This window comes from Plasmodium gonderi, assembly GCF_002157705.1.
Source record: "Plasmodium gonderi DNA, contig: Chr09, whole genome shotgun sequence".
Taxonomy (NCBI): Eukaryota; Apicomplexa; class Aconoidasida; order Haemosporida; family Plasmodiidae; genus Plasmodium; species Plasmodium gonderi.
The window spans coordinates 1,689,988-1,708,048 of NW_021628934.1; the positions used below are offsets into that span (position 1 = coordinate 1,689,988).

Sequence of the window (18,061 nt, forward strand, 5' to 3'; positions counted from 1 at the left end):
ACTATACATTATGAAAAGAAAAGTAGAATTAAAATTTTTGGGTGGCCTAGAAAGCTATTTGGAAAATAAGGAAAAAAATTATGTGACATTAGAAATTGAGTCAGAGAAATTTTCTTTTGAAAATTTAGCTGCCTACATAAGAAACCACATACTTGTTGAAAGAAAGGATGTATTTGCAGATTATGTTGTAAGTGACGGTGCCGATTTTTGCAAAGTACTACTTGACAAAGTAGAACGTGATAACTATAACTTAAATGAGAAGGCAAAAATAAAACCTGGTATAATAGTTTTAATTAATGAATATGACTGGGAAATTATGAATACATATGAATATAAGATTAAAGATGACGACAAATTATGCTTCTTATCAACGTTGCATGGAGGCTGAGGTGGAATGAAGACACATTTCCTTATAGTTCTACGATTGTGTTATGTAGATATATGTACCTATACATACTGATGACTGTGCTTATATATACTGACATGTATATTCCTGCAATGTGCAGCAGGAAGAAGTTCCCTGCTCTTATATACCCAGTGCGTGTCCAATTGTCGCATCTGGGGATAGGGGGAGTATGTGTAGTTAACCCTACCACTTTATCATGATGAGGGAAAATGCATGCACATCAAGAATTGAAACATTTTTACAATTGGTTTTAATTGTAGTACTAAAAATTGTGATAGTAGGTATTGCCATTTTCTTTTGCACCCCGAATACTTATAGGAACAGTTAAATGCGCTTTCCATTTTTAATAAAAAAAAAAAAAAAATGCTAGGATTTCTAACCCACATCACCCTTTTGGATTAAGCGGAAAAAGACAAAAAAAAAAAAAAACAGATAAATCATGAGGACCCTTAATTGTGCATGGTAAAATGACATATATATATATTTTGGGATATATGCTCGAGCATGTGCACATTGTACTTTTTTGAAACTTGGATTTTTCACTTTCCTTTTTTTGAGTTGTCCTCCTTTCGTTTGTTATTTTCTCCGTATAATCTATGTATATATATATATATATATATATGTATTTTTTTTTTTTTTTTTTTTTCTTCTTTTTAACGAAGAATTTGTAAAATTCATTTTTTAGTTGTACACATGTTGGCATAAACCTGTTTATGTTTTTTAAAAATAAAAAAGGCATATCTTAGCAATATCGCTGTTATATAGGGGTATCCAAGCATATGTACTAACTTTTTCATCTTTTTAGAAAAACAAAACGAGGAAAAAGGAAATTTTCTTGAATATTTTTCTTTTCTTTCTTTTCTTGTTTAAAATGAAAATCCTGAATTACATATGTGGTCGCCCCCTAAGAAGCGGTGGAACGGCTCCACTCATCTACAATCCTATTCGAAAATGGTTAATCATTTTAATGATACTATACATATTTTTATCCGTTTTCTCATATGGAGTATTTTTATATCCTAAAGTATCGGATTTACATTGTTCACCTTTAATTGACTCTCTGTTCAAATTTTCCTTATCCATAGGTAAGCATATATTGTCTTGACTTATTTTCACTTTATAACCATGTAGTGATAATCTACATCCTGTATCATAGTGTTTCCAAAAATTCAATAGAATAAAATTTGAAACTTCTAGTTTTTTCCCTCCACTGCTGCTGTTATTTTGTCATTTTGCCATTTTTTCGCCTCGTCAGTTTGTCTTTTTTTTTTTTTTTTTTTTTTTAACCATGATTATCATAAATAATAACGAATTTAAAGTAATTTTCTTTCTTTTTTTTTCTCCCCATTTGCACCTTTTTTACATCCTCAAGGGGCATCAAACTTCATGGCCCCGTACTACTCTGTTATTAGTTGTAGAGAATGGGGAACGGAAAATGAATGGGCTATAGTTGCAATCATTTCAGCAGTTATGGCAATTATTGATGTTGGTTCCAGTTGTTACGGTATATATGTATTGTGTACAATTATTGATATAGTGTTTACGAATATTACAGGCATGCCTGACTGTAATTGTTACAAAGCTATATTTTTTTTTTCATCAAATGCTTTCGTAGTTTTCCTTCATTTAGTTGTTGCTATAGTTAGCATTGTTGTGTATGTCTTACTCATGGCAAATATAGACAGACAATTACAGGATAATAGAAATATTGTTTAAATTTTTTTTTTTTTTTTTTTCTCAAAATAATTGTTTTCGTGCATGACATCGTGTTTTGCTTATAATGTATTTAGAAATGTGTGTTTTTTTTTTTTTTTTTTTTTTTTTTTTATTCTTTTTTAAATTTTTTTTTTTTTTTTTTTTTTTTTTTTTTTTTTAAAATAATTTTTTTTTTTTTTTTTTTTTTTTTTTTTTTTTTTTTTTTTTGAAATTTTTTTTTTTTTTTTTTTTTTTTTTTTTTTCCGCTTTTAAGCATTTTCTACAATTTTTGATTATTTGCATGATTTGAAACATAACTTTGGATGTCTTTTACCTTTTTTTTTTTTTTTTTTATCACTATTTTTAATTTGTTTGGAGAAAAGTATTTCCAAGAATGCAGATTTTATCAAACATATTATGCAATTTGTACGAAATTGAAAAGTTCAAATTATATACTACTTTTTGTATAAATAAACAAATACAAAATAGAAATTAAAAATTAAAAAAAAAAAAAAAAAAAAATAATAACTCAAAAGTTAATTATTTGAATGATATTCTTTTATATTATAGTTTCATGCGTAATAAAACAAGATTGGTATAATTTTGTTTACCCTTTTTTCTTTTCTTCATTTGCAGTATCGGTCATAATGAGTATCAAACCAATAATAATAAGAATTCCTCCTAATATCCAATAGTAATTCCTTTTTTCATTAAAAAAAAGTGTACCCATTATAGCACTTAAAAAAAAGCTTAAAAAAAAATTCAGGACAGTTGCAATAAAAGCTGAGTAATGATTCATTAATAAGATGTAATATTTAATCATCAGCATGTTAAAAATAAGAAATAGAAAAAAGTAAATTATTCTTAGGCTAATTTCGATAATCCATTTTATATTTATTGTAACAGAACTATTTCTAAAAATAGATATATCTGATGCCTTTTTAAAAAAGACAGATGCTAATGTCCCTGAGAGGCTACTAATGAATGATTTAGTAATGTTACTGTTGGAAACTTTGTTAAGTAGTTGTCGGACACACATCACTTTTACTTTTTACTGATCTAGCGGGTGGTGATGGGAGGTGATAAAAAGAATAAAAACACGTATTTATTAATATATTTACGCTTGTGCATATACATATTCGTGTATATGTACATGTAGAAACGTTTTAAAATAAAACATGGACGCCTGGAAAAGCATTTCATAGAACTTATTTGGGCTACACATTTCTTACCAAAAAAAGGGTATTTCGTATGGTCTGAAATAAATTAAAATAAAAATTAAAAATTATATTTTTTCTCTGATGATTGAAGTTCCCCGGATTTGGAAATCGCTTCGTGTGCACTTGTGCTGCTTCAATCTCATGAAATGACTTTTTTGAGAATTTGGGTTTTGCTGCTATTCTTTCTTTAAATAAGTGTGCAAAGTCATCTAATTGGTTTAGGCGTGCGTGTGTGCACATGGACAGGTAAAAGAAAAAGTACAATATGAGTAGTACACGAATAAAACGTGATTATTGGGTAACTAACGTGGAAAAGTGTGAAAAAACGTAAAAGAAACACTCTCTGGTTTCCACTGATTTTTCCTACGATGCAAGGTTTACGTGAAAAAAAAATACTCTTTACAAGTTTGGTATTGGATGAACGATAATGTAGGCATACGTAGGAATACATAAATTAATTTTATTTTTTTCCCTTTTCATTCTATGAGTTGATACTTTTCTTTTTTTTTTTTTTTTTTTTCTGTACCAATTTCATCCTGTTTTAGTGACACAAGGCGTTCAGCCAATTTTAGAACTTTCAAATTTTCAATTTTTTTACTCATTTCGTTAAAAATCGCAAGGACAAAATGAGTCTTTTAAAGAAATAAATTATATTAAAAGCATTTAAAAGAATATGTGTGAATATATTCATCCAGTCAAGGTAGTAAAAATCAATAATGTGCAATTTTTGTGAAAGATAACGTAAAAATTAGGAGGACATTATTCTCTTGTGTTTCATGTAATTTTGCCTATGCAATAGGTACATGCTACACATGTATATGTACATACGTGTATGTAGGATGTGTATTATTGTCAAAGATCAAGAAAAACAAGCGTGAAAAAAAAAAAAAAAAAAAAAAAAAAAAAAACAGAGAGACAAGTGTACAACAGATGGGTGACGAAAAATCCTCTTATAGAAGCTGGTTCAAAATAATAAACGATGGAGAGAGAGTACTCAAGAAAAGTTTAACTCCATGTTCGCATAAATGCATTTCTGAGGGGAAATAAACTCTGTATAAAAAAATGAAAAAAAAAAAAAAAAAAATTAAAAATGGGGAAGCATCAAAATGTAGCAAGAAATAGTGAATAATAAATAATACATAAAGTACTGAAAAGGGAAAATGAAACGTGCAAAATGTGTGGGGGAAAAAAAAAAAAAAAAAAAAAAAATACAATTTGAGTTAATTATATAAAGCTAAATATTTGTGAAGTATTTATAATACGCGTTAAGGGAATGCGTAGGGATATGTAATATGAAGACGTAGGTTATATACATATACATATGTATGTATACTTTTAGAAAACCCGAACTAGACCCCAAATAACTCCTGGCATCGTTAATAAGACGATTTTCATCAAAATTTGTGCCGGGTACATACCTTTAAAGTTTGTCAATGTGGAAGAAAAGATATAACCGTTAGGGGTTACCAAATATTGACCAGGTCCAATGTATTTTAACAAAATAAAAATTTTTCTTCACGTAAAGTTGGATTAGGGAGGTTGTTAATTGGATGGAGAAGTTCTTCACTGTGTTGAGCTAAAAATTCGATTCTGCATCATTCATATTGATGTAATACAAATCTTTCTTTGCTGATTGTGTATTATCAAAAGAGTTAGAATTACACATTGATGAATTGAAACTACTTCGTTTTCTGCCTCCAAATAGTAGGTTAGCATCTAAATGGTTTGGTCTTTTAATTTTTCGGTTAAGTAAATATCCTCTATTATGTAAGTTTTGGGAGTTATTAGAAGCATCGATTTCTTTTTTATCAGTTATGATAAAAGATTTGACATCCTTGTAAATTACTCGAACTGTGGTATGTGGCTTAAATATAAATCTATTTTTAAATTGTTGCAATAGAAAATTTTTCAAAGTTTCAGAAACGTTAATTTTTCCAGGTATTCCATTGCTTTCCATGAGATTCCCGGTAAGCACATCAATTCCCCATAAATCATATCGGAGTCGACCAGACCCAATAACACCTCCGACACATGAACCATAATGTAATCCAATTCTCATATTTAGATTAGGAATAGATAATTTTTCTCTTATTTCTTTTATAATTCTAATCATTGAATATGCCATTTCCAATACCCTTTCGGTTCCATCAACTGGATCATAGTCTTGATTATCTTCTGTGACAGGTTCACTTATAGCTACATATGCATCACCAATAGTACACAATTTGTATAGCCCATATTTGGTACTATCATTATCAAATTTTGCAAACAATTTTTGTAATAATGTTAAAACTTCAGATGCATCTACTCCGTTTGCCCATGAAGTAAAACCACAAATATCAGCAAAGAGAAAAGTTAATCTATCATGTGTATATGCTAATTTCAATCTATCTTGTTGAAATTCATCTAATACATTTTTTGGAAGCATATCATTAAGCAATTCTGTTGCTCTGTTTTCTGTCTTCTTTGCACTTTCATTAGCATAAAATGTTCTTCTATCTATAGATTCTTTACAGTAGGTAGATATTAAGTTAAATGTTACATACCATGGGATAAGCATAATTGTAGAATCAGTTGTTAACGTTTTTACTACGCTTGTTGATATAAATGTTAGGGACATTGTGATGAATAACAGATCAACTAATATACATGTCTGAAATAGCATTCCTGTATTATGGTGTAATATAACAAGGTAAAAAAAAAATTCAATTGTATCATTTGTCATCCAAATCGTGTAAGAAGTTGTTTGATCCCTCTCTGAAATAGCCCATAAATATGCAATGGAAAAGATGCATGCAGCAGATATAAATAATAAATTTAAAAAAAATATCATCCATTTTACATTCAATAAGGAAGAAACTTCAGGTCTAGTTCTATAATGAAAAAGTAGCCAAAGAATAAAACCAAAATAGGTATATAAAGACCGCACAGACCAATAAGCAAAATAGTTTACTTCTAATGTCTGAGTAGCTAGCTTGTGATCAACAAATACAATGGAAACAGTACTAGAAATTAACGTCTGCATAACAAAAGTAACCAAGAAAATAATTAAAGCTTGTTCTATTGAATTAATATTCGATTTGTTACTATAAAAATGTGCTCTATATTTTGCCTCTAAATTTTTGTCACTAAATTTCAGAAAAATCCATTCCCTGTTTAGTGACATAACACTTTTTGATTTTGTCTCCTTCTCGTCTACTTGTTGTTCCGTTCTATAGTTGTCCACTTTGCGACTCTTACTGTAACATTCTTGTCTTTCTCTTTTCTTTTTTCTTCCAAAGAAGGTAAAAATCTTTGAACAGTATGAAAAAATATTTGAAGGGGATAATAAATTTCTTTTAAGGCCTATTCCACCCTGTTCTTCATTTCTATCAACATCCTTTTTTGCATCGTTTCTTATATTTTTAAGATAATTCTTCCTTATATTACTTAACATTTTATGATATGACACATGATTCACATGATCATAATTGATACAATTATTTGGAATACAATAATTATCACCACAGCTATTACACTTACTAGTACATAGTTCGATATTCTTATAATCATCTTCATTACTGTTTTGAAATTCTTTGTTGAATTGCATCATGGTGTTCCTCATATGCTGTTTACTATGATGTTCAGTTAACTCTTGAGTATCAGATTTTATGGGGTGATGATTATCATTTTCTTGATCTTTTTTTATTAAGTTTTCATTTAAATAATATAAGGAGTCACTTAGAGAAAGTTTATTCATCTTGACATCTAACTCTTTTATGTCATCCAAATCTTTACTACTTTCAATGTAAGGATTAAAATTTGTTGTAGTTTCATTGTTCATACCATTATTTAAGAATGTCATATTGAAAATATCCTTATGTTTTAGTTGATGCCCAACAGCTGTACCTATTTTTAAATTTCTCAATTTTATAATCTCGTAATAGTGGGTATTAACATCTCTTATATGTTCAGTAGGTAAATCATGAAGTGATAAATCTTTTAAATTTACATAATCTTTGTTTGTGTCATTATCTGAATTATTAAAACTCTTTTCATCATTATATATAGTATCATTTATAGTGTATTCATTATTTTGATTAATTTGATTAGAATAACACCCTAAAATATTCTGTTTGGGGTCTAGACTTATATTGTTACTTATTTCATTGCTATCAGCATAAAATTCTGATAAGAAATGATTCTTTTCATCTAGTGCATCTCCTAAAAATGGATAATTCAATCCAATCACAGATGTTAATAGATATGTCGTCATATTACCTTTCCCCTTAATTTCTGTTTCCTTCTTTTCATAAATCAATGTTTTGTCATCTTTAACCAAATTGTACGTAGCTTCTGATATATGTATGTAATCTGGCTTTCCTGTAGTTTTCATTCTAGATGCTGTATTAACAGTGTCACCAAATAGTGCATATTGCGGTTTCTTAGACCCAACCACACCTGCAATAATTCTTCCTGAGTTTATTCCTATTTTTACTCTAATTCTGGTCGGTCTGCTTTCTGTATCTTTGCTTCCACTGAGAACGTTTACTCCTATTCCTGTTTCTGCATTTAATCCTTCTTCTAATTCAATTGTTTCACCTTTGTATGTATTTCCCATGGATTTTTTTTTTTCATATATATTATCCCCAAGACCATTGTCATACGAATTACTTTCTTTGAACATATGTTTTGTCTTTTCGTACTTTATATGACTACTGACTTGTAGAATTGATAATGCAAAATCGATAGAATCATGTGCGTCTTGTTGCCCATTATTTTCTTTGGAATCATTTCCTTCTTTCTTCACCAATCCGCATGCAGCAAGGTAAGTTTCAAAAACTGTTTCGATTTTGGTGCAGTTAAATTGTTCTGTGCATTTATCAAAACACAGGAAGAGTCTATCTAACACTTCCACAAGTCTAGTAGGTTCAATACTAGCAACAATATTTTGAAATTCATAAATGTCGCAAAAAATTACAGTAACAGTTTCGATATCTTCTGCTTTTAACGACGTTGGTATTCCTTCTTCATTCAATTCAGAATATATCATTTCATCAACAACAAAGGGTGGAAGCATAGTATTTAATATTTCTCTTTGTTTTCTTCTAGAAGATTCAACGGAATATTCTAATAAGAAATTTTTTCTTTGATTATATTCTAAACGATACCCAACGAAACCTACAAATACATCAACTCCTATAAATAAAGGGATATAGTGAGCTAGTCCTTTTTTATCTAAAAAGTGATCTCCTTCAAATCTTATAATGAAGAGACTTAAAAAAATAATATTACACAATACAGCATTAACAAAAGGTAGTCTCAAAATAACGAATGTGTATAGAGGGAAAAGAACTGCTTGAAAAACTCCATCAATATGTGTAATTGAATAAGTAACTACATGATGAGTTATTATTATTATAACTACTGCACTAATAATTTTGTTAAAATTTTCTATAAATATCTTTTGTAAAAAAGTAGTAACAGTTGCAGCAATGAGCACCAATTCTAGTAATAAGGACAAGATAAGTACAAACAAATCTGTTGAAGCATTTGATGATACATTCCAATATTTCCTCAAGGAGGATTCTAACTTCCAAATATACAAAAAAAAGATACCTAATAGAATAAAAATAAATCGATACCATGGGGTAAAAATTTTGTAAAATTTATTTTTTTTGTGTACTTGAAATCCAGATTCCAGTTGCATGTCTTTAAATGCTAAAGTAAATCTGTTAATCAAACTGCTAACTTTCACAATTTCTTTTTGTGAATTTTCGTTTTGTTTTTTCTTCTTATCATTGTAATCATTCAGACTATCTGTGCTTGTATAGGAAAATTCGGACGTAGATTCATTATCATAAAACTCAGCATTATTTTGTATAATGTGATAATTTCTCTTATTCACATCTAACGGTTCAGGAATGTGTTCCATCTTTTCGTTATTTTTGAAGAATACATGATCTTCATTAATTTGAAATCGTTTCCCTTGTGGTAACAAATCTACCAAAAAAGTATTTTTTAATGGGTTTAAACAATTCTTCATTTCAGACATCAACGATTCATCAATTCGAGAAACTGACGATTCTGCATATTCATCTGAAGGTGAATATAATAGTTCTGAATCTTCCATCTGATCATTATGTTCGCTAATCACTGTACTGTTACATGTTGGTTCATTTTTGTAATCCATTATGTTACTACTAGATAGGTCCCTTTCGACATTCTTTATTTTACCATTTTTTATTATGACGTCTTTTTTGTCTTTATTTTCGTTGCCATGCTCTTTATACGAATGTGTGCTTTCCTTACGTATATTTTTAAACATTATTTCATTTTTTCCTGTGTTAGAAGTAACAAGATTTTCTTTTTTGCTCTTCTTTTGGAAAACATCTACCTTCTCAGCTCTTGTAGCATTTCCCTTTCCTAATTTGTTCACCATTTCGTTATTTGAGTCCTTTTTTGGATCCTTTTTTGGGTCCTCTTTTGATGCTTTATATTCCTCAATTTGACCCTTCCTATTTTTAGGCGCATCACCCATTGTCTCATATTCACTCTTGTTTTTTTCTTTCAATCGGAATTTCCCTATTTCCTTCGCTTGCTTCCATGTGTTTATTTTTTCTTCTCCCTCGCTTTGTTCATGGCGTTTATATTGTGTTTCCTTAATTTCTAGTTCGTTCGGATTATCTACACTATTCTTATTATGCCCATTGATCATGTTTCTCCTGTCTTCCCGGTAACCCTGCTTCTCATATTCATCATCTTCAGATTGACTAAAATATTCCATCCCATGAATGGTTTGCTCACACAATGAAACTCGAGCACCTGCATAACTTTTCTCTTCATCAAAATGTGTATCGTCGTTGTAATCCAAACTATCGACATTTGTTTCATAGGCATGATGATCAAACTTTGAATCCAATGATTTGTTGAATGCTTTTGAAGAGAGATAAGAGATATCCATATTTGGCTGTTTATTCAAGTAATTTTTAACATTACCCTTTAATTTTTGTTCTCGATTTAAATCATTCGTAGAGGAATTAAATTTGTATTTCTTACATACAAGTTTCTTGAATCTATGTTTAATTTTTCTTCCGAATTTTTTTAAGTTTAAAAATTTTTTCTGCTTCGATAAGAAATAGACATACTTGTGTTTATTTCTCTTTTCCTGATACTGCTCGAATAACCAATGGTTGACAACGTTATAGATGTCTGGAAACATAGCAGCTTTTATAAAATTGATAAATATGTAACATATGATACAAGTTGTGAACCAAAGAATTAGAAGAATGTAAAGAGGGGTCCACAAAAAGGTCTGTCTGAAGACCTCCCTTATGTAATCATTAGACAAGTAAGCAAATGAGATAAACACAATAGAAGGGAAAAAAACAAAAAGACAAAAACCCAAACATGTGATCAATATGGATGGAGACCATAGAGATCCTTCCATAAAAAGACGAAGAATGGAAATTAAAAAACAGCCTAGAAAACAAATATTTCCAAAAGTACTGATCGTAACTACTTCACCATTACTCAAATGAGAATTTTCCTTTAGTGCTGTATATGCAAAAAAAAATACTATAACTGAATAAAAAATGGCCTCAATTACCCATGGAAAGAATTTTAGCATACTCATATTATACTTTCTTCTACTAAGAGCATAAAATAAAGGAATGTTATACAATATGTCATAATTTAAATTATGTTGTAAAAATATATAATAAATTATCGGTATAAATATCCAAAAAATGTTAAAAAAGGTGTATAACAATTCTGGGTATATCTTTACACAACTCCAGGATGCATATGCTTGATAAAAAAAAACAGGTAATATGAGAATTATATTTTTAAAAAAATTCCAATATAAAATTATACTAATAGTATATAAATGTTTTGATCCATATATTAACAATAGTTTCCTAAGATAACAAAACTTTTTTATACAATAGTCTGAATATCCCGCAGATATGATGCAATCAGGTGTCATAATGCTTACTCCTATATTTGCTTCTTGAAGCATTGCTATATCATTTGCTCCATCTCCAATAGCTAATGTGTTAGGTGTTGGTGTTAGTCTATGTTTTATCAGTTGAACTAGGAATGCCTTTTGTCTAGCGGTTATTCGGCAAGCAATAACTACGTCTGAAGTACATGCCATGTTTAAAAAATGGGTTTGTAAATCAGTATGATTTAAAAAATTCTGTAAATTTTTTCCATTTATTAATAAACATAATTTTTCATGAGGTTTTTTATCCTCTTTCTCTAATTGAAACAATTCATATAATGCTTTTCCTTCTCGTTTTAATTTCTTATAATTCGTATTTTCTAACATGGCATGAAATATTTTCGTATGTGAGTTTAAAAATTTGCATAAAAAGGAAATGTGTAATGAATATTCTACATTATCGCCTGTTAGCATCCATATTCGAATTCCAGATTGGCTTAATATTTCTATTGTCTTGGATACATTTTTTTGTAATCTATCTTTAACCCCTGTGATTCCTAAATAGGTTAAATCTGTTTCTACAGTTTCAGCCACCTTTTCGAGTCTCTCCTCTTTGTTATAAATCGACATGCGAGCATCATCATACATCTTTTTATACTTTGCTGTTTCGTGTTCATTTAAATATTTAAATGCAAATACCATGGTTCTTAGCCCTTTTACTGAAAATTTTCGTAGTTGTTTTTCTAGATGCCTATACCGTTCTATATATTTCCAATTTGAATTTTTCATATTATATTCAGGGTAGAGATGAATGTCATTTATATCTCCACCGGGGTGCTCACTATTAGCGTCATACTGTTCAGAATAACTGTAGCCCATATTTTCATTTTTGTAACATACTGATTGATTGCAAAATTCCGATTGAGGGTTATCACAATCCTCATTGTTTTTATGTTGTTCTTCGTTGTCTCTTTTCTCATTATTCGTATATAATTTGTCTCCTTTTCTTTGTTTTATTCCATCATTGTTAGATTGGTTTACTTTTGTTGTTCGTTTTTCACTATTTTGTTTTCTTCTTTTTCTCTTTTTCTTTTTCTTTTCCAAAAATTTGCTATACTTCAAATTTAGCAAGGATAGAATGGAAGTGTCGGAACCCTTCACATATAGAATAGATCCTGATTGCATATACTCTGGCTTAACAACGACAGACATTCTACCCCTTTTATTTGTAAATTCATTTACTCCAATTATTGTCCATTTGTGTAAATTTCCGTCTATTTCGACACACATAGTATTTTGGTTTCTTAATATTAGTCTATAACCTATGTAGTTAGATGTGTATATTAAGCATTCTTCATCAAGAGAACTAGACTGATATTTTATAGCATCCCAATAGGTATAGGATTCAGATGTATAATTATCTCCCATTTTTATATCCCTACATTTATCCAAATCAAAATAAGATTGATGTATTGTATTTCTTTCTTCCAGCTTTTTGGAAATCCTTCTTTCATCATAAGATGGGTTATTAGTATTTGTTGCATTATTGAAATCTCCCTTTTCAGTAAAAAATGAAGTTACTTCAGTACTTCTTTCTTTTAAATTGCAAGTTTTAGTTTTACATTTTTTTTCTCCTCCACCACCTCTTCCGTTTCTTCCATTGCTATTTTGAATACTCGAACTACTGCTCAAGGTTAACAATTTTTCCTTGGATATTTGTTTAAAGGAAACTACGCTAATCCTGTTGGAGATGTATACACTCTCACTCTTTCTACTATTCTTTTCATTCGATAATAAATTTTTACTTTTTTTCATATGTAAATATCTATTCCATCTATTTGAATGTTTTTTTTCTACCCCTTTGAATGTCTCTGAGCTAATTCGTGATGTAAAACTTTTTTTATTTTTTCTATAATTCTTACTGAAAAGGAATTTAAATTTAATATTATTCCTTGTCTTTTCATTTTTGCCTTTTAAATTCTTCATAGTGTTATAATTATACAAATTTAGTTCACTTCGTTTTTTTGTATTAACAACTGTTTGGTTAGCATTACTACTAGTCCTACCCTTAGCATTTTCCAAGTTTTCATAGGTCCACTTTTTTTGGCACTTTTCTAATTTACTTCCTCCATCCTTATCCTCTAAATCCTCGTCATCCAACTCCTCCTCGCAGTCGTAATCTATGGATGTTTGAACATTGGATTCATTTTTCGATTTTACTACATCATTTGAGGATCCTTTAGGAGTATTATTATATCTTTCCTGATATTGAGAAGCGCCTTTAGAACTTCGTGAAGCGTAATGAGATAAATTTTTATTTCTGATAAAATCAAATTGAATAAATGGAACAACAGCATGACAAAGTGTTATGCATTTAAAAAATTCATCTATATAATAACCTCTCCAAGTGTCTGAATTCAAATCTTCATAAATTCTTTTATCCTTGAAATCACATCTGGATTTAATAGACTCAGGGTTCATATTGATCCTGAATTTTTTTGGTCTGCAACATTTTTGTTGCATTAAATAATTTTGATAATTTTTGTCAAAAAAGTAGAAGCCATACCTAGACTGGTTAGGGTATTTTTCATTATCATTGCATTTGTCTTTATCTATATCATCATTTTTAGTTTCATCTTGAAGATGATTTTTGTCATTTTTTTCTTCCCTCAATTCAGAGTAGCTTCTAGTGTTGTCCAAATCGTTATTCATTTCATATTTGTCGTTGTTGGACGATGAATACATGAAAGAAGAATTGAAGCTATTTGAAATATCAGAAGAGTAAGCAGATGATTGTGAATAAGAATCAGATGAGAGGCAAGAGGATGATGTGAGAGAAGAAGAACAAGAGGAAGACATTGACGATAATGAAGAGGAGAACCTTGATGAGTTTCTCAATGTTGAAGACTTTTTTAAGGAGTTGCCAGAATTTTTGCGATTAACACTTTTCGATCGATAATGCCAAAAATAACTAGATTTATAATTTGGAAACACATTACTTTCTTCATCTAAATTATTATGATCTATGGATTGTATATTATCCTTTTCACAAGTGTAATGCGGCTGATATTCACATGTGGTGTTCCCACGGCTAAAATGGCGATTCTTCTTTTTACTTTTACTTTCTTGAGCTTTTCCACATTCAGAAAACGATTCATTGTAGACGTTGGCAGCAAAGGAGATTTTTTTTGCAAACACGTCTTCGGATTTTCGCTTTTTATAGAAGCTATTGCCATTTCCATGATTGCTGTTGTCATGATCGCCGTGGCTGTTATAAACACTATTGTTGTTATAAACACTGTTTATGTCGTTGTTATCACTATCGTAAAAATACATCGGATTCTGATTGACATCTTTTCCCTTTCTACTTTTTTCCTTTTTGCTCATGCGCCTTTCTCCATATGTCCTCCCACCAATGGAACACATGTTAAAAGACATACTATTGTTTGTCAATGTTCCTGTTTTATCAGTAAATATGAAATCAACATTTCCCAAATCACCATGCATATTTGAATTAAGACAAATGCCCCATCCATATTCATCATCATTTGAAACAAATCGGGCATCAGGAAAATAGCATTTGCCGATATTCTTTGTCTTATCTACTTTTTTGGCTGAATAAGTTGTTTTGATTCCTTTTTTTCCCTTTTGTAAAAATGGAAAAAGAGTGTGAAATATGTTTCTTCCATCCTTCGTTGTGTTCTTATTATTTACCAAAATTCCTTTGTTATTATTAGAATAATTACTGGGTGCATAAGGACCGATTTCGGAAATACCATCAGTAACATCATCCGTAAGGTAAGGAGTCCTGCCATCAATCCTATAATTGGTACCAACAGCTCTTTGCAATCCTTTGTTTGATAGGTTAACAGAATATTTATCTCGCATTATATATTCCCTGTTTGAGACCATGGCAGATGAAGCACTCTTCACGTATTTATTGTAGGATATATGATTTCTAGATATATTCGTTTCAAAATTAATAGATTTATTTTTCTTTAAAAGGACATTTTTTTCTTTTGTAAAGTTGTAAGTAGTGTCTACATTTTTCTGTTGAATATTATCACTTTCTGCTATGGAGCTCCTATTATAAACCGCATTGGAGTTCGCTTTTGTACTCATTAAACTGTTTCTATTATGAAAATAACTTTTGAGAACCCTTAGTTTATCAAATGTGCTTATAAAACTTTTCCTGTTTTCAGAATTTGCATCTGTGTTGGCTGCAGCAATTTTGTTTTTTGTAAAATTTCTTCTACTAAAATTGTTTAGAAAATATGTATATTTTCTAAAAAAATTACAGGATTTGATAATGCTTAAAGTATCATATTCATCATTTTCATCCATGATAGAATATTCGGATAAATCATTTTCGAATGTACTAATTCTGTTATCATTTTCTATTAGCATACTTTGTAATATAGAAATTAGATCGATAGTTATTAGGATACTAATTGGGATGATATTTGCATAGAGCAAGATATACTTGATAATGGATTCAAATAGACTATCTTTCTCTGTTATTAATAAAAAATGAGTTCCATTTTTGAATTTTTCATCTTCTGTCCACTTACACAAAACTGATATAAACACAACAATGAGGGAAAAGAGAAGAGTAAATATAGTATATGTATTTAATTCTTTATTAACATATCCAGATTTGTATGTATTTTTAAAAATATTTTTCATCATTTTTGTGTCTATCCCAGTGTATATAATAACTCCAAAAATGTAATCTGTGTTTTTTATGTAAGATCCTTTAAAAACAACATTGTTAATGGATAAAGATGTAGCACGCGGATGTGCATCTAATTTCAATGACCCATTAAATGATTCCATATTACTATTTGGCTTTTCACAAATGATTCTTCCTTTTATATGACAGATTCCATAAATAGATGTTTCATTTCTAGTTTCCTTAACACAACATTTTTTGTTTAAATTTGTTTCTCCATTTATTAGGGATGTTCCAATGTATACTAATCCTTCATTATTATTACAACTGAGCAAAAGGATATCAGCAGGTACTTGCTCATTTTCTATCAAGCGAATAATAGTACCAACAGTTAAATCCATCCATCTAACGGCTTTTAGCTGATTATTAGAACCATCTACAATATGACATAATCTATTATTTATTTGAGAATCTATATTTGATCTTCTAGAATCTTCATACACATTTTTGATAATAGATACACATATAAAACATATTAATAAATATATGGAATAATGCTTTGAATAATACATATAATTAGTTAGGTTTTGGAGAGCAGGCATAAATTCTAACAAGGATATAAGCAAAAACCAAATATTAGGTAAGCGTAAAAATTGCTCGTATATGCTCTTAAAAAGAAACGAGTAAGTTCCATACTTGTTGGATGTTATTTTATTTGTAGGAAAACTAACCAATTCATCTACGTCGGTTGGATTAATTTGTATTTTTCTAAAATCCCACAATGGTTGATTATTTGCGTCTTTATATAATTTCTGCTTCTTTTCCATCCATGCAGCTTCAGCTGTTGTAAAATCATTTTGTTGCTTATTTTCGTTGAAATTCTGATTCTTCATATTTCCGTTATTCGTTAATAATTTATCCGAGAATTTTCCTTTATATCCATTATTTATTTTATCGTGACTCTTTTTTCTGTCTATCATTTTTTCCTATATATATATGCATAATTGGTCTTACGGAATTTTGTTATCATAAGAATATTTTCTTTTTTATGTAAAAATGTGCACATTTTTTCCCCTTAGAAGATTAAAAAAAAAAAAAAAAAAGGGTGGGGGGAGAGAGAGAGAAGCACAGCAGTGGAGTGCAGAAGAAAAAAATATATAAGAGGAAGAAATGGAAGAAAATGCTCAAAGAAAAAAGAGAAAAGTATAGCATGTATATATTGTACCTATACCATAAATGCTCATATTTCCATACGCAGAAGTATATATGTATATATTTTAGGGAATTTTTTATCGCACTGTTGTATTTTTAAAAAGGGAAAACAGTGGGACAAGGGACAACAACATCGTGCTCAGGTATAAGACTACACACATGCATTCGTACATACAGGATAGAATGAGCACTACACACAGTCTTGCACGCGTGCATACAAGCTAGCATACAAGATTACATATGTACGGGCATACAAGATTACATATGTACAGGCATACAAGATTATATATGTACAGGCATACAAGATTATATATGTACAGGCATACAAACAGACAGACTTATATACACACATCAGTAATTCATCTAGAGGTAGAAATATACGATGCGCTTTTTAACAACATATTAAAAAAAAAAAATCTTCATACTTTAATGACAGTTAAAAAAAAAAAATAAAGCTACAAAGTAGTGAATAATTCACATTAAAATCCGTGAAAAGAGGAAGAACACACACTAATAAAAGGCAGTTTGCTTACCGCATTTATCTGTAAATCTAAGAATATACAAAGTGTGAACAGGCATTGTGTGCTAGGAAAAGGTTACACAAAAAATTTTAAACAAAATTTTATCTAAGTTTGTGCCATTTGTACATTCGTACATTCCTGTTTGGAAAAATATTCAAAAAAAAAAATTTAATAAATGGAACATTAATTAGAAGGAAAAAGGGAAATTAAGAAAAAAAACTTATGCATATATATGAACATAAAAATAGAATGTAATGTGGACATATGCTAGGAATGACATAGTATAAAAAATAAAATAGTGAGAAACAAAGAAAGGTAAAGAAAAATTAAGTCAAAAAGGAAAAATATTCGAAAAATTTAAACAAGTGTGTAAAAACTTTTATCACGTAAAAAATTGATATTCTTAGAAAA

At 29.4% G+C, this 18,061-nt stretch overlaps 4 protein-coding genes across 4 annotated transcripts; 2 read left to right on the top strand and 2 right to left on the bottom strand.

Moving 5' to 3' along the window:
* Positions 1-10: 10 nt before the first annotated feature.
* PGO_093470 (ubiquitin-related modifier 1) lies at positions 11-388 on the top strand (the record flags this gene model as incomplete). The annotated part of the gene is made up of 1 exon (XM_028687935.1): positions 11-388. The coding sequence occupies one exon, from the start codon at positions 11-13 to the stop codon at positions 386-388; it is 378 nt and encodes a 125-aa protein (XP_028543736.1).
* An 889-nt stretch (positions 389-1,277) lies between these two features.
* On the top strand, positions 1,278-2,122 carry PGO_093480 (hypothetical protein, conserved; the record flags this gene model as incomplete). Its single annotated transcript, XM_028687936.1, has 2 exons — positions 1,278-1,491; positions 1,779-2,122. 2 exons carry the CDS (start codon positions 1,278-1,280, stop codon positions 2,120-2,122), a joined length of 558 nt encoding a protein of 185 aa, XP_028543737.1.
* A 586-nt stretch (positions 2,123-2,708) lies between these two features.
* Positions 2,709-3,140, bottom strand: PGO_093490 (hypothetical protein, conserved; the record flags this gene model as incomplete). The annotated part of the gene is made up of 1 exon (XM_028687937.1): positions 2,709-3,140. One exon carries the CDS (start codon positions 3,138-3,140, stop codon positions 2,709-2,711), a length of 432 nt encoding a protein of 143 aa, XP_028543738.1.
* A 1,757-nt stretch (positions 3,141-4,897) lies between these two features.
* PGO_093500 (Adenylate and Guanylate cyclase catalytic domain containing protein) lies at positions 4,898-16,897 on the bottom strand (the record flags this gene model as incomplete). Its single annotated transcript, XM_028687938.1, has 1 exon — positions 4,898-16,897. One exon carries the CDS (start codon positions 16,895-16,897, stop codon positions 4,898-4,900), a length of 12,000 nt encoding a protein of 3,999 aa, XP_028543739.1.
* Between the last annotated feature and the right edge of the window lie 1,164 nt (positions 16,898-18,061).